Genomic DNA, 22,636 nt, shown 5'->3' with positions numbered 1-22,636 from the left:
TGGTTCTTTTGGGGCTCTTCTCTGAAACTTGGCCGGGGTGGTGGTGGGTCTTGGTGGGTCCCCTGGCTGCTGCAGGAGGCCGGCAGGGAAGAGGGCCTAGGGCTGCGGCCGGCCGTCTGTCGGCTCCGCCCCACCTGCAGCACCTTGGGGAGGGGCGGGGCCGGCTCTGTGAGGCGGGGCGGACTGAGTGCCCTCCCACCCCCTGACTCCAACCCGGAACCAGCCCGGACGCCTTTGGGAAGGCCGCGGCGCTTGGCCAGGAGTGGGAATCCGGACCGTGAGTGCTGTCCGTTGGGGTCAGGTTGCGGACAGAGGGCCGTCCTTGTCTCCTGGGGTCGCAGACCAGGTGCGCCATCGGTGGCACATTTTCTGGCCTGTGGGCTGTGCCGGGGGCCCGGCTGGACCATGGCGCCCCCGCGGAATGTGGTGAAGATCGCCGTCCAGATGCGTGATGCCATCCCGCAGCTCATCCAGCTGGACCAGGTCACTCAGCCTGTCCCACCTGTCCACCTTACTGCCCATCTCCAGGGTGCCCCCGTCGGAGCAGCCCAGCCCACTCCCTTCCCCAGGTTCCTCCTCTTGGGCCCCCTGAGTGACTGCTCCACTTGCAGGCAAAGCCCCTGAGCACTGTGCTGAAGGAGGTGTGCGACGCGTGAGTGCTGGCCAGCCAGCTGGGGCCAGGGTGGGGGCAGGGCCCGAGGGAGGTGGCGCCCCTACCTGCTTCACTGAGCCTGGGCGGTTGCAGGTGGAGCCTGACTCACTCTGAGCGCTATGCCCTGCAGTTTGCCGATGGGCACAGGAAGTACATCACCGAGACTGTGAGTCCCCACTCCCCCAGCCACTGCCTACATTCTTTGACCTCTGGAGCCCACCTAGCTAGCCCTGATTCTGGCAGACTTGCCGCTCCCTGTCTGGAATGGGATCTTTTAAGGACCCCCAAATCCTGACAGCCCAACCCAGCTGGCCAGTCTTAAGGACACCCCTGACTTTGCCTCTCTCTGCTGTCTTCTCCAGAACCGTACGGAGATCAAGAACGGCAGCATCCTGTGTCTCAGCACTGCCCCAGTAACGCCCCTCCTGGCCCACCCTATGCCTCCCTGCCCTCTGCTGGGCCTCTGGTCCTGCCCAGTGGTGCCCTACCTCATAGACACCCCTGTCCCCGTGTTCCCACTTCCCTCCCTTCCCTCTGCCCAGCTTTCTCACCTCTGCTCCTGCTTCCACCCCTGCCAGGACCTTGAGGCGGAGCGGCTACTGGGGGCACTGCAGGGTGGGAGCCGTGAGGGGCGCCGTGATGCACTGAGGCACCTCGTCTTGCTAGCCTCTGACTTGACCTTTGCCCGTGAGGTCATCAATCAGGACGGTCTTCAGAGACTCGGCACCATCATTGAGGATGGGGACGAGTGAGCACAGACCTGGGGTGGGCTGGGGGCCGTGAGGGGCTGGAGGGGCCTGGCCGGCTCCTGCTCAGTCCCAGCTGTCGCCCTCAGCCTCGGGGAGGTGCTGGCCCTTGGACTGAGGGCATTCTTGGAGCTCATGGAGCATGGCGTGGTGTCCTGGGAGACACTCAGCATCCCCTTTGTCAGGAAGGTGGGTTTGCTTTTTCCCAGGGCTGCAGGCAGAGCATGGTAGGACCTGACTTTCCAAGGTGACAGTGGCTCCCATCCACCAGGTGGTAAGCTATGTGAACATGAACCTGATGGATGCCTCGGTGCAGCCCCTGGCCCTTAGGCTGCTGGAGAGTGTGACTTTGAGCAGCCCTGCCCTGGGCCAGCTGGTCAAGAGTGAGGTGCCACTGGATCGGCTGCTGGTGCACCTGCAGGTGTAAGTCTTTGGGCCTAGGAGACAGAGAGTGAGTAGGGAGTTGGCCTGTATGACTGCACCCTCCCCTCTTCTCACCACAGGATGAACCAGCAGCTGCAAACCAAGGCCATGGCATTGCTGACAGCCTTGCTGCAGGGGGCCAACCCTTCAGAACGGAAGGTAAGTGTCCCTCCAGTGGCCAGATGGGGGCAGCCGCTGGTGGGCACTGTGTCCTGCCCTGTGGCTCCATCATCTGCACCCCCTTCCTGCCTCTCTTAGCATATGCTGGACTACCTGTGGCAGAGGAACTTCCGCCAGTTCGTCTACAAGGTAGGAAGGACTAGCCAGAGACCGCCCCCTCCTGAGCCCTCTCTCCCAGCGGGCCCACACTCATGCCCATGGCCTGGTTGTTCTCCAGAACATCATTCACAGTGCAGCCCCACTAGGAGACGAGATGGCTCATCACCTGTACGTACTTCAGGCCCTCACACTGGGGCTGCTGGAGGCGCGCATGCGCACGCCGCTTGACCCCTACAGCCAGGTATGTGTGTTTAGTGAGTGACGAGCAAGGATTGAGCTTGCCTGGAGTCTGGCCTTGGAGCTGTGGTTCTGACCCATCCCACAACAATGACCCCAGGAGCAGCGGGAGCAGCTGCAGGCCCTGCGCCAGGCTGCCTTTGAGCCGGAGGGGGAGTCCCTGAGTGCCGATCGTCGCCGTTCCCTTTGTGCCCGAGAGTTCCGCAAGTTGGGCTTCACTGTGAGTGACCCCTCCCCAGCTCCCCAGCCCTGCCTCAAGCCAGGGCTGGGGTCCTCCTGAGCTGCCCTGTGTCCCCTCCCCACAGAATAGCAACCCAGCCCAGGATTTGGAGCGCGTGCCCCCAGGTCTGTTGGCCTTGGACAACATGCTCTACTTCTCCAGACAGGCACCCAATGCATACAGCCGGGTCAGTGAGCGGGCAGGGGGCCAATGGCAGGCCACCTCCCTATTTAGGCAGGGTCCCCCCAGGGATTCCCTGCGACTCCATCCCATTCTCTGCTCCTGCCAACCCAGTTTGTGTTGGAGAACAGCAGCCGTGAGGATAGACATGAGTGTCCCTTCGCCCGGAGCAGCATCCAGCTGACAGTGCTGCTGTGCGAGCTGCTGCATGTCGGGGAGCCCTGTGAGTGGGGCAGGGCATGGGGAGTTCGGGGGCCAGGGACGGAAGGGCAGAGAGGGCCAGGGGTTGCATGTCTCTCCTCCCTGAGCCCCTCCTGCCCCCCTGCCCCAGGCTCCGAGACGGCCCAGGACTTCTGGCCCATGTTCTTCAGCCAGGACCACAGCTTCCATGAGCTCTATTGCGTGGCCATCCAACTGCTGAACAAGACCTGGAAGGAGATGCGGGCTACACAGGAGGACTTTGACAAGGTAGGGATGGGAAGGAGGATGGAGGGAGGCCCAGGGTCAGGGCAAAGAGCTGAACTTGGGGTGGCCCCAGGTCATGCAGGTGGTGCGGGAGCAGCTGGCCCGAACACTGGCCCTGAAACCGACCTCCCTGGAGCTCTTCCGAACGAAGGTGAACGCACTCACCTATGGGGAGGTGCTGCGGCTGCGGCAGACTGAACGGCTGCATCAGGAGGGCACTCTGGCCCCTCCCATACTGTGAGTGCTGGGATGGGTCCTGTGTCGCAGCCCCACCTCCTCTGCTGCCCCCCATGGGCCACGCCCAGGTCATTCTGGTCAGTGGTACCTACTCCACCCCAGGGAGCTGAGGGAGAAGCTGAAGCCGGAGCTCATGGACCTGATTCGCCAGCAGCGTTTGCTCCGCCTCTGTGAGGGGACACTTTTTCGCAAGATCAGCAATCGGCGGCGCCAGGGTCTCTGACTGGCAGAGGAGGGGCAGGAGGGGGGGCTGGGTTGGGGTCCAGATGTCTCTCACCACTCCCTCGCTCCCCTACACCCCTCTTCCCACAACAGACAAGCTGTGGTTCTGCTGCCTCTCCCTTAACCACAAGGTGCTGCAGTACGGGGACGTGGAGGAGGGCACAGCGCCACCCCCTACAGAGAGCCTGTCTGAGCAACGTAAGGCAGATGGGGCACGGGTTGGATACCTGCTTTCCTCAGATGACCCCATGGCACCCCCAGGGATCAGCCAGCTTTTTCTGCACCCCCCCCTTGCAGTCCCTGTGGCTGACATCAGGGGACTCCTGACAGGCAGGGACTGTCCCCACATCCGGGAGAAAGGCTCTGGGAAGCAAAACAAGGTAAGTGTGGTAGGGCCGGGGTCTCCTCCCCACCTCCTTGTCTGCCACGTTCTCTGCTTAGAGCTGTATTCCCTTGCTTCCCCAGGACCTCTATGAGTTGGCTTTCTCCATCAGCTATGACCGTGGGGAGGAGGAGGTGTACCTCAACTTCATTGCACCCTCTAAACGGGAGGTGAGTGTCTGGGCTAGGCTGAGCTGGGCAGATGAGCATGGGTACAGGTGGACAGGCCCTCACAGAGCTGGCTCCATCCCCAGTTCCACCTGTGGATAGATGGGCTGAGTGCCCTTCTGGGCAGCCCCATGGGCAGTGAGCAGACACGACTGGACCTGGAGCAGCTGCTGACCATGGAGACCAAGCTACGCTTGTTGGAACTCGAGAACGTGCCCATCCCAGAGCAGCCACCCCCTATACCCCCACCGCCCACCAACTTCAACTTCTGTTATGACTGCAGCATTGCTGAACCTTGACACTGAGGTTGGCCAAGGGCTACAGTTGCCACCACCGTGGTAGGCATGAAAGGTGGAGGGGAGAGAAATATAAGCACTGACCAGCAGAACCTACAGCAGAAATAAAGTTGGCTTGGCTCTTAGGTATGCATGGAGCCAGCTCTGAACCTTGTGAGCTCAGCCTGTGACAGTGACAGTCTGCCCCCTTTGCCATCAGATATAGCTGGTGAATGAGGCAGGAATCAGGCCAAGACAGCAAACTTGGGCAACAATTGTTGGGGCAGGTGTTCTGGGGGACCTGTTCCCCTTTCAAGGGGAATCCTCTTGCTTCCCCAAGTGCTTACCGAGAGAGGCATGGCCTACAGTCAAGTGAGAGGTTGGGGCTGCTGCCTGTGGAAGAAGTGGCAGAGATGCATAGCACTAAATGGATGCTTCTCTGAGAGGCATTACAGAGGCCCAGACTATCAGCATTGCTTCCAGAAAGCTCCTGGTGGTCTGACCTCAGACCCTAACTCTACTTAGCCCTGACATATCCTTTATGCAACATGCAGGCCTCTGGTGAGAAGCAAGAAAGGAGAGGACTGAAGGGCAGGCTATATTTTTCCTCGGAGTCCCCCAGGCTGCTGATTCTGACCACAGCAAATTCTGTGTAGTCCTGCATTCTGATGAGACCCTAATCTGGGAACACAGGGAGAGGAGGGCCACAGCCGGACAGTTGCCTGAGGACCAAGGCAGCAGGTGTTGGGCCCAGCTGCAGGACATGATCAGGACATGCAGAAAGTGTCTCTCCCTCCTGTCTTTTGCATGCCACTTTCTTGCTGTGCTGATGCCTCTGCAAATACTGCTTTAACTGTGGATGGGTCATCATGTTACCCTGAAAACACAACATGGCACCTTCTCTGGCGAGGCCATACTTTTGGAATCCTTGGGCCTCCAGCATCCCATGGGTCCACACCTGGGCTCTGAGGCTCCCCACCCCACTTTGAATGGCCTGTCCTTGTTGGGGGGCAGGGATCTCAGATGTGGTTAAGACTGCCATTGGTACCAGTTCCTCCTGGGTGTGCTGAATTCGTGTCCACCCCCCATCATCATGGCAACAACCTGCCAGTTCCCACCTACCAGGGCTGCCTTTGCAGTTCTCCCAGGACCAGTTACTCCAATTGCTTTCACAAACAAATCTGATCTGATTATACACACACACCCTATATTCTTCAATGTCTCCCTTTTACCCCTAAGTTAACAGTCATGGTTTTAGGAGTCCAGCTGGGTAGGCTCTAGACGTGGGCATTGACCCACAAATGGGTGCTCATGGCTTGCAATGGGAAAGCTGGCATCTTCCCTGCACCCCATCCGGGTCTACAGTCCCCTCAGCCCCAACTCTAGCTCCAGCCTGATCAGGTGCAACCAACAGGGTCCCCTCTGTCTGGACTGCCCACTTTCCTCCCTTCTGTCCATTTTTCTCTCTACCTTGTTCCTTCTTTAACTCTCGGGCCAAGTCCATTTTTCTTGCCTGCACACTGAATTTGCACTGCCTGTTGACTTGTTTGCCTACCTGGCTGGTTTAGGGACTGGTAGAGCTTCGGCCCCTCTCAGTGCCCACAGGAAGCACAGTACCTGGAGGCACTTAACACTGGCTACCTGCTCCAAGAACTGGTGGACAGAGGTGGGGCAAGTATGGGGATACCTGGAAAGCCAGCTGGACAGTCTACTAGAGCTGCTGTTGGGAAGTCACTGACTTCTAAGTGACCTCTGTTAACCTCGCCTGCCAGAGGTCCTGCCCTCTTTTCCTCTGCCCCACTCTCTTAGTGGTTCAGGCATCAAGCTCTGTCTCCTGGGATCTGGCTGGGACAGGTTCATGTGGTGTGCCCCTGTTACAGGGCACATTATGGATACGGGGGAGAGGCCTCCCAAGTCTTCTATCATGTGGAGCTGCGATGTGGCTGAGGGTCAGGCTGTGGAGCAGCCTGTGGGGCTCAGATCAAATGTGAAGAAGCACTTGTCTGTAACCCTTCATGTGTTCAGGTCATCCCTCATCCTGAGCTGGGTCCTCTGCAATTAAAGTAGGGGAGAGGCTGAGTCCTTTAGTCTGAAAACTTGGGACAAGGAGGTAAGGTGTAGAATTTTTAATTTTGTCCGGTTTTACAAGAGGCCACAGGCTGACTGCTAAAGCTCAGTGTTTACAAGGGCTGGGATAGTGCCCGTAAGAAGAGGGAGTGCCCAGGCAAGAGGCACAAGACTTGCTCCTGCTGTTACCAGACCCAGCCCACTACGGGCCTGACCATCTGATCAAGGCAACCAGGGTAAGGAGAGTAAAGCCTGTAGCAGCAACACAGCTGGCACTTGCAGGGACCTGCAGCAGTGCATGTGCTGGGCTGTGGGCAGACTAGAGCAGGAAGTTCTCAGGGAGGCCCTGGGCTTACCCCAGCCCTGGTTTTGGACGAAGGGTGTGCTGAGGTACTGAGTCAAACTCCAGACCAAGAAGGCAGAGTTGGGGGTGGTGGAGTAGAGGAAGCTGAGCTGCAGGCTGCTCATCCATCTGTCCTCACAGTGTCAGAGTCAGGTCAGCCCCTCCCACGAAACGGGACTGAATGCAGGTCACCTGGGGCAGTCGGGCTCGAAAGCGCCTGATGGCGGCCATGTCGATGCTGGGGCACATGGCCACATCCAACACCCGCAGTTGCTTGCACTCCTGCCCAATGATGTCCAGGGTTCTGCAGGGAAGCCAATGGCTAAGTGCCTGGCCTAGCCTAGCCAATCCCAGCCCAGCCCAGCCCAGCCCAGCCCAGCCCCTGCTCTGTGTTCCCCTCACTCACTGCTCTGTGAGCTGACTGCAGCTGGATAGGTTGAGGTGCTGCAGCCTGGGCCAGGATCCTGCCTGGGCCCAGCCCTCATTGCTAAGGCGGCCACAGTGGCTCAGCGCTAGGTGCTCCAGGCTGGGGCAGCCCCTGGCCACAGCCACCAAGCCCAGGTCAGTGAGTGCTGGCAACAGGCTCAGGGAGAGTTGCCTCAGCTGGGGGAACTGGAGCACCTGCAGGAATGGGGGTGACATGGAGTGGGCCATGGGGAATCCAGAGCCTGGGGCCCTTCCACATTCCTCCACCCCAGGCCAGGGGCATGAAAACAGAGCAGAAGCTTGTGCGACAGAAACTCAAGGCTTCTTGGAAAAATGCTGGAAGGCCCAGGGTCCTCAGCCCCACACCTTGGCCAAACTGGCATCGGTCAGCTTGCTGCAGGCTGTGAGGTCCAGTTCCTGCAGGGCCTGCAGCGAGAGCAGGGAGGCACCCTGGGGCTCCAGCGAGGGCTCCTGGGGACCTGAGTCTGGAAAATCCAGCCCGGGAAGTAGCTGTGGGTAGAAGCTCCTGCTGCTCAGCTTTTTTCTGAGCTGGCTTTCAAATGTTCCTCAAGATAGACTCAGGAGGCAGCCGAGCCCAGGAACCCCCAACCCCCTACCACAGCTTTGAGGGTCTTGCACCTGGGGTTTATGCGTGGGTTCCTCACTTGGCTCTCCGAGCCCCAGAAGCCCCCAGTCACGGAGCTCCTTGCACCAAGCCAGGCGCAAAACTGAGAGGTGGGTGAGGCAGGTACAGATGGCTTGCACGGTCTGGTTGGTGAGGGACACACAGGAGGACAAGTCAAGCACCCGGAGGCTCGGGCTCAGCCCAGGGATCATGGAGAACACGGAGGCATCCTAGGAGGGTGATGGGGACAGATGGGCAGCAGCTTGGGCCTCTGCCAGCAGGCTTGGCAGGGTCTGCTTCCCACCCCACAGGCAACAAGGAACTATTAGATGACCCAAAGAGAGAAGCAACAAAATCCCTGTACTGGTACCAAGAGATCAGAATGGAAAGGGTGGGCCCTGCCAGTGGAAGGCCAGGAGGAGGTTGCTGGAGGACAAAGGCCAGGCCTATGGCTGGGGCACAAAGGATGTGCATGGAAACTTCTAAGGTAGCTGCCCCATCTGCTCCCTTCTCCCTGTTGAAGGGGTGGGCTGAGGCAGCCTTATGACCAGGGCAGATTGGACGAGAGGTGGCCAGCTGACTCTGGCTGAGCCAATGAGATGTTTCCTATATAATTATGGGATCGCAGCAGGGTAGGGCAGCAGGAGCCAATGACAACATAGAGGCAGCTGGTTTGTAGAGTGTGGTGCCAGAGGCACAAGAATATGGGCCGAGAGAGAGCAGCTAAGAGGCCAGTGGGAAGAGGGGCAGGGAGGAAACGAAGGTGGAGAGGGAGGCTTCAGCTTGGGAATGCCCTGTTTGCACTGACAGGGTGAGCACTGCAGCACAGAGGGGCAGGCCTGAGCTCTGATTTAGGAGCTGGCCTATGCCATGAAATGACCTTGGGGCTCCCACTGCCTCCTGAGGCTCTGCCTGTGTGCCTTCTTCACCCCATTCCCTTCCTGCACCCCTGCCTCCCCAACAGTGCCCCTCCCCCAGCCTGTAGCACCCAATGGGCACTTGGCATGTGGAGTACTGGGCTAAATCCCTCTCCCTGTGCCCCCAAGAGCCTCAGGAGGGGTGCTGGCAGCAGCTACTGAGGTTTCTGTCCTTCCAGACTGAGCCCAAGTTCATGGCTCACTACCAGCCTGTGGTCCCTCCCAGGCCCAGCCCCCAGAGTGAAGGACAAGAACAGTGGGCTCACCTTCAGTGAAGAACAGTAGGCCAGCGTGAGGGAGGCCAGGGGGCGTGGCACTCCATGCACAGGGCCCAGAGCCTGGGCCAATTCCCGCCCGCTCACCAGGCAGCATCCAGCCATGTCCAGACTCCGCAGGTGCCGCAGGCCCCCCAGGGCTGTACATCCTGCATCTGTCAGGCGCTGTAGCTTCCCCAGGCATAGGCGCTGCAGGTGTCGCAGGCCCCGGCTCACAGCCAAGAGTGCCCCATCAGTCAGTTCTGAGCATCCACTGAGGTCCAGTGAAGTAAGGCCTGGCTGCTGGCGGCACAGGGTAGCCACGGCCTCTGTGGAGAGATCTCGACAGCTGTGCAGGCTTAACTCCTGCAGCTGCAGCCCAGGCACTTGGCCCAGAGCCTTGAGGGCCTCAGCTTGCAAGCCAGTGCCACCCAGGTCCAGGGCATGCAGCCTGCTGGCTCTCTCCCTCACAAATCGGAGCAGGTTGCTGAAGGAGAGTTTGGAGGGGGGGTAGTCCTGGGAGCCAGCAGAGCCCCGGGCCAGGCCTGGCTCGAAGGTGAGGTGACAGTAGGCCAAAGAGAGGTGTTCCAGGCTGGGTGCACAGCTGCTGAGCTGATTGAAGCTGGGGTCAGCCAGGTCCCGTAGGCCAGCCAGGTGGAGCTCTCGGAGGCCACTCAGAGCCTTCCGGACACTTTGTGCTGTCTCGGGTTGGGCCAATAGTGTGCCTGATGTGAAGAGGCTGTTGCAGCCACTGAGGTCAAGTATACGCAGAGCTGGGCAGCCCAGGATCAGGGCCACAAAGGAGGCCTCCGTGGGGCTGCCTCCGCCCAGGCACAAGCTCTGCAGATGCGGGCCTAGGTAGTGAGCAACAGACTGCAGTACCTGGTGTGAAGCTGGTGAAGCATCCAGGTTGATGAGGCCAATGCAGGAGATGGCCCTGAGGCCCAGTCTCTTGATGGCCGGGAGGGAGGCAGGGGACACGGGGATGTTGTACCGCACGTTGATCTACAGGGCAGCAGTGGGCCTGAGGTCAGTCTTCCACCCAGGGCCCTTCTACAGTGAAACCCACCTCAGTGGGTGGAGTCATGTGGTTCGGTGGGCAGGGGTAGGGATAGGGGAGGGAGTGGAGCTCAGGATCTGTCATGCTGAGAGAAGGTTGTAGGGGAAGGTTAGTGATGGACATGACTGGATGCTGGGTGGAGAAGGGGTCAGGGACACAGTGGGGTAATGGCACACTGAGCATAGGGGGGCTGGAATGTGACCCAGAGACCAGAACACAGCAAGCCAGATCCCAGCTTTTGGGACTTTCAAGAGGCTGTTTCATTGGCTCAGTCTTATGCCAGGGAGTTGGTATTAGCTAAGTGGCAAGCCCCCTCACTTCCTAGGAGCCCATTCAAAGCCTTCAGGGGAACTTAAAACAGGAAGAAGCAAGACAGGTATTACTACAACTCTACGGCCCAAGAGCCAGGGGACTGGGAAAAGCAGCAAGTCCTAGGTCCTCCGGTGGCCTGAGAATATCTCAGACACATGAATGTTCCACAAGATTCGTTGTGTGTGTGCGCATGTGCGCACACGCATGAACTAAGATGCAGACTACCCAGGATTGTGCCCTGGCTGCTTGAGTTCAAGATGTGATTGTGATTGTGGGGGTCAGTGTGATGGCCCAATTGGATGCAAATGCTGGCACCCTGTATGGGCACTGGTTCATGTACCAGCTGTTCTACTACCCATCCAGCTCCTTGTGACCTGGGAAAGCAGCAGAGGGTGGGTCAAGGCCTTGGGACCCTGCATCTGTGTGGGAGACCTGGAAGAGGCTCCTAGCTTTGGATCAGCTCAGCTCCAGCCTTTGCAGCCACTTGGGGAGTGAACCATTGGGTGCAAGATCTTTCTGTTTCTCCTTCTCTCTGTAAATCTATCTTTCCAATAAAAATAAAATAAAAAAAATGTAAATGTGTTTGTGACCCTGCAACACATTTCTGAACCAGACAACTTTGCGTCTGAGGAAGGAAGGAGAAGCCTCCCATTTCTGTGGACAGCACTGCAACAGGGCAAGTCTCAGAAGTGCCAAGGAAGTTGAGCTGGCCCTGCTGTGGGGGAACAGGGGTACGAGCATGGGGTGCACACAGCTGAAATGGGATGGGACTTGATAGGTGAGCTCAGCACCCAGCCTTGAGAATAAGCTGGCTTGTGCAAGAGCCCCTGTGATGGAAATGCTGTCACAGAATCTTCCCTAATCTTGTGCTAAAGAATGCCCAAGGGAAGCTGGTGTAATGTGTGTGGAACAGGCCTGTAGACAGAAGGTGGTGTAGTCCTGTCTTCTAAAATCCCAGCTCCAAGCTGCAGACAAATGTACTGCAAAGGACGCTCCCTTTGGTGTTCCCTGGTGTGGCAAGGCAAGCCTCCTGTCAATCCATCTGTCCCTAACTGCTGTTCCCTGCTTATATCCACACACGGGGAATCAGACAGCATACAGGATGTGCTCTGGCAAGCTACTTAGCAATAGGATTCTTCCAGGAAACTAGGAAACGTGGAATCCATTCCTAGGGGAGAAACTGGTCTGGTTTCTGCCTGAGAGAGCTGCAGCCATGTGAGACGGCCATGATGGAAAGGAGTGTGGAGAAGGGACAGAAGCCAGCTTCTGGCCTCTTTCACAGAAATCAGGGGCCCCCATTTCTGGTCATTCCGGATGAGGGGAGTGCTCGCCACAGCTCCCCTCCTGCTGGGGTCATGGAAACTCTCCCAAGGCCCATTCGACTCCCACATGCAAGGAGAGTTGGGGTGGATCCCAGTGTGAGGGTGGAGAGAAGGGTGGGGAAGGACAGAGAGGAAATACTTTTAAAAAGAAGGAACGGCATGCACCCAGCCACTGCCACCATTCCTGATTGACAGGTGAGTCAGTCTCATGCTGGACACAGGAAATGCTTGTGACGGAGCTGGCTGCAGGGCCATGCCTGTCCTCTCCCCTCACAGATGGGCAGCCTGTGAGTCCCTCAGCCCCCGCTCTGGCAGTTGCAGCCATGGCAGGTGCTTAGCCTGCCTTTCATCAGCACATGCATGCCAGGAATGTTCTCCCCACTCTGCTGCCTCCCTATGACCAAAGCAAACAGGCAGATCTGAGGCAGCACCTTAGGCCCCAAGTCCATGGCTGGCTGCTCGCATGGTGCCATCTGAAACACAGGTAAGAATTGCCTGGAAGGAACTCCAACTACTGGAAGGGAGGAAGGGAAGGTGGCGACCACTCTGGTCTGCCATCATTTTGCTTGGTGGGATGGAGATGGCAGCTAAGTCTACACTCTGCTCTTGAGATCACCTGGACTTAAACTGCAAGGGCCCAGGAAAAGCCCTTCCAGGATACTTATTTCTGCTTTCTTTCTGACCCACTTAATTGTGGTGGGAACCAACTGCTTTCTGAAGTCACTCTAGGTAATATCAGCACAACATGCCCAAATTTGAATTAACTGCCTTATCTTCCTTCTCAAAAAATCTTACCACATTCCAGGGAGGTTTGAGGGGAGTGCTGAGAACCCGGGTGTTTTGGAATCCTCCCTATTCCCATATCCACAACACCCAAAGTCCCTTTGTGCCATTTCCCTGTCCCTCTGCTGCCCTCCCCTGCCGCCTCAGTGTGGTCTAGTGTGCTCCACCAGGCATATCACAGCAGCATCCTCCTCTAGGTTGCGGCCTCCAGGTCTCTGACCCCAGTTCACCCTGCTCTCGTCACCAGGACGTGCCTTCCAGAGGGCAAATCAGGCCATACTCTTCACACTCTCAGTTGGGGCCCCATGTGCACAGGGTATGTTGAGGTTTCCTGGCTACCCTCCAAGGCCCTGCATCCTTCTCCAGCCTACCTCTTGCCATGCTCATTCTCCTTGCTCCCCAGTTTCATGGGCCATGCTGCCTGCTTCCACTCAGCAACCTTTTCTGTAGGGCAGACATTGGTTCCTGGCTCAGGCTCAGGCCAAACACTCCCTTCCTAAATGCTTTCCCTGCATTCCCGATGGGCCTCACGTGTGCGTAGACTTTAATTGCAAGACCCCAGGCTCCTTTTAGCTTCTGCTTGCTCCCCACCCTCCCCACTACAGATTCCTAACCGCTGTGTCTTCCTCCGTGCTGTCCCCAACTCTGCACCCTGCTCCAGCACAGTATCAGGCATTGACAGTAACCCTGGATGTCCACAGCCTCTCTGTGTGTCTCTGGGAATTTTCCATCTTTCTTCTGTCCTGTGACCACTCCCAGGCTCTCTGCTGAGGCCCTAGCTGCCACCTCTTTTCCCACTATCCTAAGACAACTTGGCCTCCAACGTGCCCAAGCAAAGAGACCGCTGAGGAAGTGGATGCTCCGAAGCACTTCCTCCACAAACAGCTCTGCATTCCCACCCCTGCTTCCTCAGGAAGAGGTGACATCCTCTCTCTCCTCCCCAAGTCAGCTCTGTGCACCGAAGCCTGTCTCCGCCCCCACTTCAGGTGGCACCTGCCATTCCTGACCCCTCTCCTCTGTACATTCATCCCTTCTCTAGTGCCTCTTTTGTAAATACTTTAATACAATTTGAAATTTCTCCTAATCAAGATCCCTTTGTCAAGTCCACCTCAAGCTCTCATTTCTGCCCTACTTAAGGTTATTTATTTGAAAGGCAGAGCCAGAGAGAGAGTGTGTGTGTTTATCTCCACCCACTAGCTCTTTTCCCAAAGGCCTAAAACAACTATGGCTCAGCCAGCTTGAAGCAAGGAACCATGAACTCCACCAGGTCTCCCACATGGGTACCTGGGCCCCAAGTACTTGAGCCATCATCTGCTGCCTCCCAGGGCACACAATAGCAGGAAGCTGGATTGGATGCTGAGGTAGAGCTTGAACCCAGGCATCCCAAGTAGAGGTCTAACTTGCTTGGTCACAACACCCTCTCCTCATCTCTGTCCCACTAATTTCCTTCCTCCCATGAGGAGGAAATTCCTTGCAAGTGAAGTCACTCTGCATTTCCTTTCATCTCTCATTCAAGCCCTCTGCCCTCCTGGCTTTCTCCCCATGCTAAATATTCCAGAAGCTTTTGGAGATCACAGATCATGGACACTAGCTGTTACCTACTTTGCTGGATTCTGTGGCACTTACCACTGTCCGCTCAGTCCTTTATAGGCTTTCCTGGTTGTTGCTGTTGCTGTTTTTGATTTTGTTGCCTCCTCTTTTTCCTCAGCCCTCCTCTCTAGGCAGCTCCCCCTTCCCAGAACCCTGCACCCGTGTCCCACCCTGGGGAATTCTCTGGGAGAAGCTGCTCAGCAATGTGGCTTCAACATCCATCCATTTTTTCAAAACACTCATATCTATGTTTTACCCAGAACATTCTCTTGAGTTTCTCACACACAAGTCCAACAATCCTGGATGTCACCAAAGATGACTCATAAGTCTAAAATCAAACTCCTTTAGCCAGCGACATCAATGACACTGAGAATTCACAGCAGGCCCTCTTTATACCCACTCATTCAACACATGATATGGGAGCTTTCAAATTAACAGGCTAGGGGAGATAAGACATAAATGTTGATGTGACTATTTGAAAACAAATCAGTTTAGCTTCTTCATGACATTATCAAAATTAATGTCACCAATGAAATAAAAAAAAAGAACAAAAAACAAAAAACACAATTCAGACCAGAAGACAGAAGAAACAATTGTGCTGTAAACATAATACTTCCTTAAAAAAAAAAAGTCTATTTTAAAGAAAAGAAAAATATGAATGTATATTTATCAAATCTCTGAAAGGGTCTTTTATGTTTAAGAAACAAAGAAACAAATAAAAAAGATGTCCAGAATCACCAACTTAGAAATTTAATTTCTGTATCTCATCAATAAAAACATCTGTAAGTCAAAAGAAAAATATACTAGGAATATACTTCAACAAATACACAAATATCTTTCATATGCAAACATGTCATACAAATTGAAAAAGAAAATCAAGACAATAGTTAAGTGGATAAAGAACATGAAAAAAACAAAAAAAAGGAAAATACAAATGGTCAACTAATGAGAAGAACTCTTCAACTTCATTAACAAAGAAATCAAAATGAAAACAACGAGCTACCGCTGCTTGCCTTGTCTGCATTTATCTCCCAGCTGGGTAGCTTCCTTAGATTCAGTCCATTCTGCACTGTGGTTTTTTTTTTTTTTTTTTTTTTTTATTTTTTTTATTTTTTTTTAAAGATTTATTTTATTTTTATTACAAAGTCAGATATACTGAGAGGAGGAGAGATAGAGAGGAAGTGGAGCTGCCGGGATTAGAACCAGCAGCCATATGGGATCAAGGCGAGGACCTTAGCCACTAGGCCACGCTGCCGAGCCCTGCACTGTGGTTTTTTAAGGCACAAAGCACACCTGGTCACTGGCCTGTCTCACCACAACAGTGATCAAGAGAAAGCCCAGGCTCTGGCTCAGCCAGCCTCATCCTTGCCACCTCTCCCACACACAGCTCAGCTCCAGCCACAGGGAACTTGAAAGGTCATTGCCAGAACCATTCCACCCCTTGAGGGCTTCCCAGTGCTGTTATCAGTCCTGGAAGAACAACCTTTCCCCTCACCCTATGTCTCCAGGAAGCCTTTTATAAGGCTATCACTGTCCCGTGGCCACCCTTCTCTATGACCCACCTGGTACCCTTTCATTCCAGTGCCACAGCACAATCATTCCTGTGATTTGTCCTTCTTCACTTGATGGGCCCCCCTTGGGGAAACTGTGTCTTCTTCATGTGTTGAACCCCAGCACTGCAACCCCAAGTCCTGTGCGTACACATGTATGTATGTACGTACATATGGGCATGGATGGATGGATGATATATCAGCAGGACAACAAGCAGGCTGGGAAGATAACAGACGATGGGCAGGGTAGGGGTGGGGGCCTTACCTCCCGGAGGGCATTCTGAGCTGCACAGTACCAAGTCCGGTTCACGAGGGAGGCCTCTTTCTGATCTGACAGAGGCAGGAAGCTCAGAATGTATGTGAGCATCTGATGGAAAAAGACAGGTGTTGGGGGCTGTTAGAAGAGGGGCTTTTGGCACCTACTCTAGTTAATAAGCACTGTGCATCTGAGGGTACTTCCTCTCACCAGCCTCAAGGTATCTGTGGAAAACGAACCTTTCCTGACATCTGTCTGGGTGAAGCTTGTCCCACCTAACAGCTATCAGACATCCTACCCAATTGGATTGAAAAACCTTGTGCAGGGGGTCTGATAATTACACCTCTTTTTTTTTTCTCTAAAAATGGCAACTATAGATTTAAATGAGTTGTTATAAAAATGATTTAATGTAGTAAAAGAGCTTGTAAAGCAAGTTAGGTGTTCCTTTTCTGATTCCCAGGAAATTATAGCTCTACTTCCTGTCCTCGCAGGTCAAGTTCTGGGACATATATACACACCTTTCCCATTTTTCTCCGCTGCCAACTTGCCTTCTCAACCAGCTGATAAGATTCAGTTCTAATAAGACCCAGGCTAGGAGGTACTGGCCTTCCCTCCACCTATGTAAGAGGCTGCAAGGCTATAGGTAATTAAGACTGGCTCCAACTCTGGACCCCTGCCCTCCCTCGCGGTGACCATTGGGATCGCTTCGAAAACCCCTCACAGCAAACAAACAATCATACAAACTAAAAAAAAAAACCTAAAATAAATAGACAAACAACAGAAAATAGAGCTTGAAATCTGACAGGAAAGAGCTGGCGTGGATTGGCTCATGCCTTGCTGGGTGGGACACAAAGATTAGTCACTCCTCACCATGGTGTTGAGGATTTTCCTGCACACCCTCCCCCCCAAAAAAATGTTCTGCACCTTAAATGTTGACAAATATCTTGTTAGAGTTACAAGCCAGTCTAGATTATCCCAAAATCTGCCAAGATCAACAAAATTATACTTCAACACAACAAATGGCTAAATACTAAAATGAAATAGACACGACACAGCTGAATGGTACCCTATAGCCTTTTCAAGGTATATAGCAGCCGGTCCGGTCCTGTATATAAACTAAAATTGAGATATCAATGAGCTAATCATAGGTTGTGGTTAGGACCTGTTTTTTTTTTTAACATACTGGTTACTCAAAACCATGTCAATTCCATAATATTGCAAATTGCTGTTGATGTTATATTGGGACTCTTAATTGACTGTGATGATATTATACCAGCTCTGACTTCGGACCAGAAATGGTCTCCCCAAGAAACTGTTCAACCCATCTGGACAATAAGTAGCTGGACTCCATACTTAGTATATGTTTGCAAGGAAAGAATCTTGATTGAATTTGAACTGTAATGCTGCATCAAGGTGGAGGAATCTACCAGGGGGGAGGGGAGGGGGAGGGGTGGGGGGATTCCCAGAGCCTATGAAACTGTCACATAACGCTAAATATTAATAAAAATAAAAATTAAAAAAAAATGAATGGGAAAAAAAAAAAAAAAAGACTGGAAGTCCTAAAGGGGCCTGGGAACAGAGATGGCTGTGAGACCAAGGTTGTTTACTAGTCACTATTTTTGGAATCTTTCTTCCTTGAAACCTATCAGATTATTTTCTAAGGTTTCACCCAGCATTCCAATTGCCCTGCTTCTGGATTCTTTTGTGGCTACCAGGGCTCAGATCTGGGTCTTTTGATTTTCTGTTTACCAATTGAGAAATAACACACAACTTAATAGCCTCACATTCTTCTATTATCTAAGTGCTAGTCCAATATTACTGATCAGTTATCCACGGAATCTGTCACCCGGATGCTTCACCATGCCCCTAAACTCAAGTGAGATTCAAATTCTGGCTCAGTCCAAAACAGCCCCTCCTCCCAACTTCCCCCTTCAGTGCACCCCACCTGAAGGTCTGCAGAGTATTTTTGACTCTTCATATTCATGCAAAGCATAGGTATTCAAACAGGCTAATCTCATTTTCTGCCAGGTTCAGTCTAACCCCAGCACTAGGACTTCATAGGTGGGTGACCTCAAGCAAGGTGTTTGACCCCCCTGAGCTTTAGTTTCCATATTTGCAAGACAAATACATTTAAAAAAAATCCAGATGACAAGCTTCAACTTTATACATATAAATATATCATGTATGCACATCGTATATACAATGTTTGACAATTCACAAATGACTAATGGATTGCTGTTACTGTTTTCCTTTGCAATCTTACCACCTTAGTGGTCAAGTTTTGATCACTCCAGACCCAGATTCCTCCCACAGTCTCCCACCTGACTTTTTGGTCTCCAATTTCATCCTTGATAATCCATTCAGTAAACTATCACAAGGTTAATTTCCTTAAAATATTTTTTTTTCTCCAAATGCAACACATCCCTGATGAAAACCTCCAGGGTTTCCCCAATTTCCTGGGATGACATTTCCACTCCTGGGGGCAGCACTGCTAGGCCTCCATGCTTGGCCAGATCCAGTGCCCCTACTGTTCTACAAACACAGCATGTCTGCTTCCTTTGGCCTACATGGGCCTCTTTCCTGCCATGCCTTTCTTGAACCGTGATATCACAAGCCCAGTCTCACCTCTCCTTCCAGCAGAAAGGAGGTATCCAGTCAATACCTAAACTGCATTAAAGCAAGAACGGACAATCCTCTACCTCTGTTTTTTCACCAAAAGTTTGCTCTGGGAAGGAAGGGGTGGGAAGATGAAGCAGGCAATTACTTCGAGGAGCACAGGGAGAAGAGGCTTTGGAGCCAAGGGGGCTGGGTGTTTGGGGAGGACAGTATTGATGGGGATTGAGAGGGATTGAGACTGTGACCAAGCAGCAAAGCCTGTCCTGTAGGGGCTGAGCCACCCACCCCAGGAGCAAAGCTGTTACCATTGGAATAGGTTGGGAAACTATTCATTAAGCTGGGAAGGGCAGGGCGGGTAGTGGGTTGATCTTTCCAGACTGAAGGCAGGGCTGATGATGCAGTGCCAATCCCACTGAACCCCACCCCAAGGGGCTACTAGAGGATGTATGCAGATACATGGTTATCCTCCAGGGCCAAGGGGCCAAGGGACCCAGGGGTGCCACTGTAGGGGTCTCCGTGCGGCGGGAGTAGGCCTATTTTCTGCTAAGGGCAGTAATTACCATTCCAGGCTTGATGGGAAAGGGTGTCCTGTGCCCAGACAAGATGGGGCTGCCAACCCTCAGGGTAAGGGAGGGAGAGGCATTCCAAAAGCCAAGGGGCAAAGACGCTGTCTCCCAGCTGGGGAGAGCAGAGCGCTTTTGCAAACATTCTGTGGGGGGAGAGCCATCACTAGGGGCCTAGAGAGTGCGTCGCAGGCCTGTCCTCACTTTAGTCCTCAGCCATCAATTCCGGAGTTGGAACAGACTGCTCCACGCTGCCAGGGAGAGGAGGCAGCGTCTCTCCCTGGCCGACTATCCTATCCCCAGGGGCCAATGGGGAGGAGGCCGGTAACGCTCCGGGAATGACGGCATGGAAAGGACATCTTCCAGAAATGAGGGGAGGGGACGGCCAGCTCCAGGGAAGGGGATGGCCAGAGCACCTGTCTTTGCTAAGGTGACAGGGCAGTCTCTTGGGGCTGAGAGGGAAGGAGAGAATGGTCCCCCAAGCTAAGGGGATGGAGTGGCCCCAAGACTCGGCCGTTACCGAAAGCTGGCAGGTCCCGGAATCCGTCTGGCGTGTTATTACCGCCACGAGGGAGGGGCCGGGTTTAGCTATCTCACAGCCCCTCCCCCGAAGCCCGGGACCCCGAAGGCGGGGACTGTCCGGACCCAGGCCTGAGGACGGCTTCCTCTCACCTCCAGAGGCAGCGACTCCGCCATCGCATCCCCGCCGCCTCCGCCCCCGCGCGGGGATATCTGGGAAATGTAGTCCCGCCTGCACTTGGAGGCGGTGCTTGGGAAGGAAGTGGACCCCCATTTCCGTATAGGAGCCTGACGAGTTCGTTCTGCACCGGAAGTGCATGCGCTGCCGATGTGGTACCTACTGACTGCGGCTTAGTTGGTTTTCGGTTCTTTATCCTGCCGTGCCTTTACGTCGCATCATGGCGGTAAGCAGGACTGAGGAGAACGTGGTCTGCATAGGCAGAGTGTCCGCGGGAGGCTGGAAGGGCGTACTCCGATTGCTGGACTGTACTAGAACGAGCGAGGGGAGGGGAGATGGCAGCGCAAGACCATACCAGAATTGGTGTTGTTATTGGGGGAGGTGGGCTTCCGAGCTGGAGCTGAGCTGCTGCAGCAGAGATCTGAGAAACGCCATTCATTTCCGTGCCAGAGTGTCCCCGAGGGAGTTATCAGCCCCTAATTGGACCTGGCTGTCCAGTTTAGCCTGGGAATGGGCTGTCCGCGGGCGAGAAGACGCAGCCACAGCACCTGGGGTGGGGGTTGGGGCGGCTGTAGGGGAGATGGTGTCAGCTCTCCAGGGGTGGGCCCGATAAGGGGCGGCTGGAAATTCCAGGGATCGTGTTCGGCTTTAGCGCCAAAAGACCCAACTGAGGGGCCGATGGAGCAGTGGTGAGCCAGCCCCAGGTGGTGGGGGCGAAGAGGCCTGATGTCTCACTTCATCTCTGCAGCCCAAGGGCAAAGTGGGCACGAGAGGGAAGAAGCAGATCTTTGAAGAGAACAGAGAGACCCTCAAGTTCTACCTGCGCATCATCCTGGGGGCCAATGTAAGTACCTGCCTCCCTGTTTCTGTGTGTGACTGGAGATCCATAGGTCTGGGCGCTGTCTGGTGAGGTGTGGTACCCCGATGCCAAGGCCCCAGCAGAGAACAGCAATCAGAAACACCAGAACACAAGACAGAATGGAGGACATGAGGTCTTCCTGTGTTGAGCACCCTGCCCACCCCCAAACACAGGGTTTCTTATGGGGTGGGCATTTGGTACAGTCGTTCAAGCTGCCATTTGGGAGGCACCTGTTCTACATCAGAGGGCTTGGGTTCAAGTCCTGCCTCTGCTGTCCATTCCAGCATCCTGCTGATGGCACCCTGGGAAGCGGCAGATGATGGCCCAAGCAGTTGGTCCCAGCTGCCCACAGGGTAAACCAGATTGAGGTCCAGGCAACTGGTTTTAGCCTGGCCCAGCCTGGCTGCTGGAGGCATTTGGGGAAGGAAGCAGTGGAGGGGAGAACTCTCTCTCTGCCTTTCAAATAAATAATAAAAGGAGAAGAATAAATATAAGAACTTTTTTTTTTCTGGGTTGACTTGGGTGATTGGATACTTGGAACTCAAAATAGGGCCCTTCTCCAAACCATAGAACAACTTCTTCCTATGGCCAACTTGAATGATTAGATTTGAGGGAGGTCCATAGTTTGGGGTAGCTTTTTATTTTATTGATTTATTGGAGTGACAGAGTTTCCATTTACCAGTTTACTCTCCAGATGCCTGCAACAGCCAGTGCTGGGTCAGGCTAAAGCGAAGAGCTGAAAACAATCCAGTTACTTATGCTGTGACCAGTTGCTCTCCAGGCTGTGCATCTGCAGGAAGCTGGGTTGGTAGCAGAGTCAGGCATTTCAACATAGGGTGTAGGTGTCCCAACAGGCACTTGGAAGTGCCATGCTAAGACCCATCTGCTGGCAGCTTTTGACCTCAGCCTGATCCTGTGTTTGTTTACAGGCCATTTATTGCCTTGTGACCTTGGTCTTTTTCTACTCTTCTGCCTCATTTTGGGCCTGGGTAAGTATCCTTCCAGGAAGCAGATGGGCACAGTGTCCATAGGGTGAGTGACTGGTGGCCTTGACTTCCCCATTCCTCTTGCCCTGCAGATGGCTCTGGCCTTTAGTCTGGCAGTCTACGGGGCCAGCTACCACTCGATGAGCTCGATGGCACGGGCAGCCTTCTCTGAGGATGGGGCCCTGGTAGATGGTGGCATGGACCTCAACATGGAACAGGGCATGGCAGAGTGAGTGTCCCCCACCGCCAGCCCAGGTGAGCGGCCCCAAGGCTGGGGCGCTGGGACCCCTATAGCCCATGGTCCACAGCTCCTTATACCTTGAAGAGGGCAGGAGGGAGCTGGACTGGGACCCGTCTGCTGTCCTCGACAGCCTCCCTTCCTTCCCCCCCCCAGGCACCTCAAGGACGTGATCCTGCTGACAGCCATTGTGCAAGTGCTCAGTTGCTTCTCCCTCTACATCTGGGCTTTCTGGCTTCTGGTATGTGGCCTGGGGGGTGGTGGAGGGAATGGAAGCTCTAGGATGGGACATCTACCCTTCCCTGTCTCTCATTCCTAGCACAAGGCTTCAAGTTACCTTTTCTCCCCTAGGCTCCAGGCCGGGCCCTTTACCTCCTGTGGGTCAATGTGCTGGGCCCCTGGTTCACGGCAGACAGTGGTGCCCCGGTGCCAGAGCACAACGAGAAGCGTCAGCGTCGACAGGAGCGGCGACAGATGAAACGATTGTAGCCATGGATGTGGTCATGGGCTGCCGGCCCTTAGGTGGCTCTTAGAGGGCTGCCTGGCCCCCATGCCTGGAGCAGAGAGGACCTAGTGCAGGGCTCACGGAGATCTGGAGTGTAGGATTGATGAATAAACAACTGAATGTAAGCAGTGGCTGTGGGTGATACTGAAGGGATGGGGCCAGAGGAGCTAATTGTCTGGTGT

General features: G+C 54.4%; 3 protein-coding genes across 6 annotated transcripts; 2 read left to right on the top strand and 1 right to left on the bottom strand.

Moving 5' to 3' along the window:
* The first annotated feature begins 129 nt into the window (after nucleotides 1-129).
* ELMO3 (engulfment and cell motility 3) lies at nucleotides 130-4,660 on the top strand. The gene is made up of 20 exons (XM_004583935.4): nucleotides 130-483; nucleotides 612-652; nucleotides 746-818; nucleotides 1,015-1,065; nucleotides 1,231-1,400; nucleotides 1,488-1,587; nucleotides 1,670-1,821; nucleotides 1,902-1,980; nucleotides 2,080-2,130; nucleotides 2,219-2,341; nucleotides 2,438-2,557; nucleotides 2,643-2,744; nucleotides 2,852-2,960; nucleotides 3,069-3,205; nucleotides 3,276-3,439; nucleotides 3,542-3,654; nucleotides 3,755-3,859; nucleotides 3,959-4,041; nucleotides 4,127-4,213; nucleotides 4,297-4,660. The coding sequence occupies exons 1-20, from the start codon at nucleotides 406-408 to the stop codon at nucleotides 4,507-4,509; spliced, it is 2,151 nt and encodes a 716-aa protein (XP_004583992.2). The 5' UTR covers nucleotides 130-405; the 3' UTR covers nucleotides 4,510-4,660.
* A 1,567-nt stretch (nucleotides 4,661-6,227) lies between these two features.
* LOC105941757 (Leucine-rich repeat-containing protein 29) lies at nucleotides 6,228-19,953 on the bottom strand. 3 transcript variants are annotated; one of them, XM_036492678.2, is made up of 7 exons: nucleotides 19,842-19,953; nucleotides 16,000-16,101; nucleotides 9,130-10,122; nucleotides 7,961-8,176; nucleotides 7,688-7,831; nucleotides 7,302-7,516; nucleotides 6,228-7,199 (listed from the first exon to the last, which is right to left on the bottom strand). In XM_036492678.2, the coding sequence occupies exons 1-7, from the start codon at nucleotides 19,863-19,865 to the stop codon at nucleotides 7,031-7,033; spliced, it is 1,863 nt and encodes a 620-aa protein (XP_036348571.2). In that variant the 5' UTR covers nucleotides 19,866-19,953; the 3' UTR covers nucleotides 6,228-7,030. The 3 variants fall into 3 exon arrangements, with proteins under 3 accessions (XP_036348571.2, XP_058530771.1, XP_058530772.1); XM_058674788.1 differs by lacking the exon at nucleotides 19,842-19,953 and adding an exon at nucleotides 19,690-19,827; XM_058674789.1 differs by lacking the exon at nucleotides 19,842-19,953 and adding an exon at nucleotides 19,374-19,672.
* Nucleotides 19,954-19,955: 2 nt separating this feature from the next.
* Nucleotides 19,956-22,579, top strand: TMEM208 (transmembrane protein 208). Of its 2 annotated transcripts, none has more exons than XR_009246825.1 (6): nucleotides 19,956-20,092; nucleotides 20,615-20,710; nucleotides 21,655-21,714; nucleotides 21,804-21,966; nucleotides 22,106-22,190; nucleotides 22,301-22,335. XR_009246825.1 is itself a non-coding variant. In XM_004583938.4 (6 exons), exons 1-6 carry the CDS (start codon nucleotides 20,087-20,089, stop codon nucleotides 22,436-22,438), a joined length of 522 nt encoding a protein of 173 aa, XP_004583995.2. In that variant the 5' UTR covers nucleotides 19,956-20,086; the 3' UTR covers nucleotides 22,439-22,579. The 2 variants fall into 2 exon arrangements, 1 of the variants encoding a protein (XP_004583995.2); XM_004583938.4 differs by having other exon boundaries at nucleotides 21,804-21,940; nucleotides 22,301-22,579.
* The last annotated feature ends 57 nt before the right edge of the window (nucleotides 22,580-22,636 follow it).

Source organism: Ochotona princeps, chromosome 16, assembly GCF_030435755.1.
Source record: "Ochotona princeps isolate mOchPri1 chromosome 16, mOchPri1.hap1, whole genome shotgun sequence".
NCBI classification, from domain to species: domain Eukaryota; kingdom Metazoa; phylum Chordata; class Mammalia; order Lagomorpha; family Ochotonidae; genus Ochotona; species Ochotona princeps.
The sequence above is the reverse complement of the archived record's forward strand: the minus strand, read 5'-3'. Positions and strand labels throughout refer to the sequence as shown.

Coding starts and splice junctions, on each gene's coding strand:
- ELMO3 (XM_004583935.4), top strand. CDS start 406: ATGGCGCCCCCGCGGAATGTGGTGAAGATCGCCGTCCAGATGCGTGAT. Junction 1,588..1,669: donor GCATCCCCTTTGTCAGGAAG/GTGGGTTTGCTT, acceptor CCCATCCACCAG/GTGGTAAGCTATGTGAACAT. Junction 2,961..3,068: donor GCTGCATGTCGGGGAGCCCT/GTGAGTGGGGCA, acceptor CCCCTGCCCCAG/GCTCCGAGACGGCCCAGGAC.
- LOC105941757 (XM_036492678.2), bottom strand. CDS start 19,865: ATGGCGGAGTCGCTGCCTCTGGAG. Junction 16,102..19,841: donor CGGAGTCGCTGCCTCTGGAG/GTGAGAGGAAGC, acceptor TTTTTCCATCAG/ATGCTCACATACATTCTGAG. Junction 8,177..9,129: donor CCTACTGTTCTTCACTGAAG/GTGAGCCCACTG, acceptor TCACCCTCCTAG/GATGCCTCCGTGTTCTCCAT.
- TMEM208 (XM_004583938.4), top strand. Junction 21,941..22,105: donor ATGGAACAGGGCATGGCAGA/GTGAGTGTCCCC, acceptor TCCCCCCCCCAG/GCACCTCAAGGACGTGATCC. Junction 22,191..22,300: donor TCTGGGCTTTCTGGCTTCTG/GTATGTGGCCTG, acceptor TTTCTCCCCTAG/GCTCCAGGCCGGGCCCTTTA.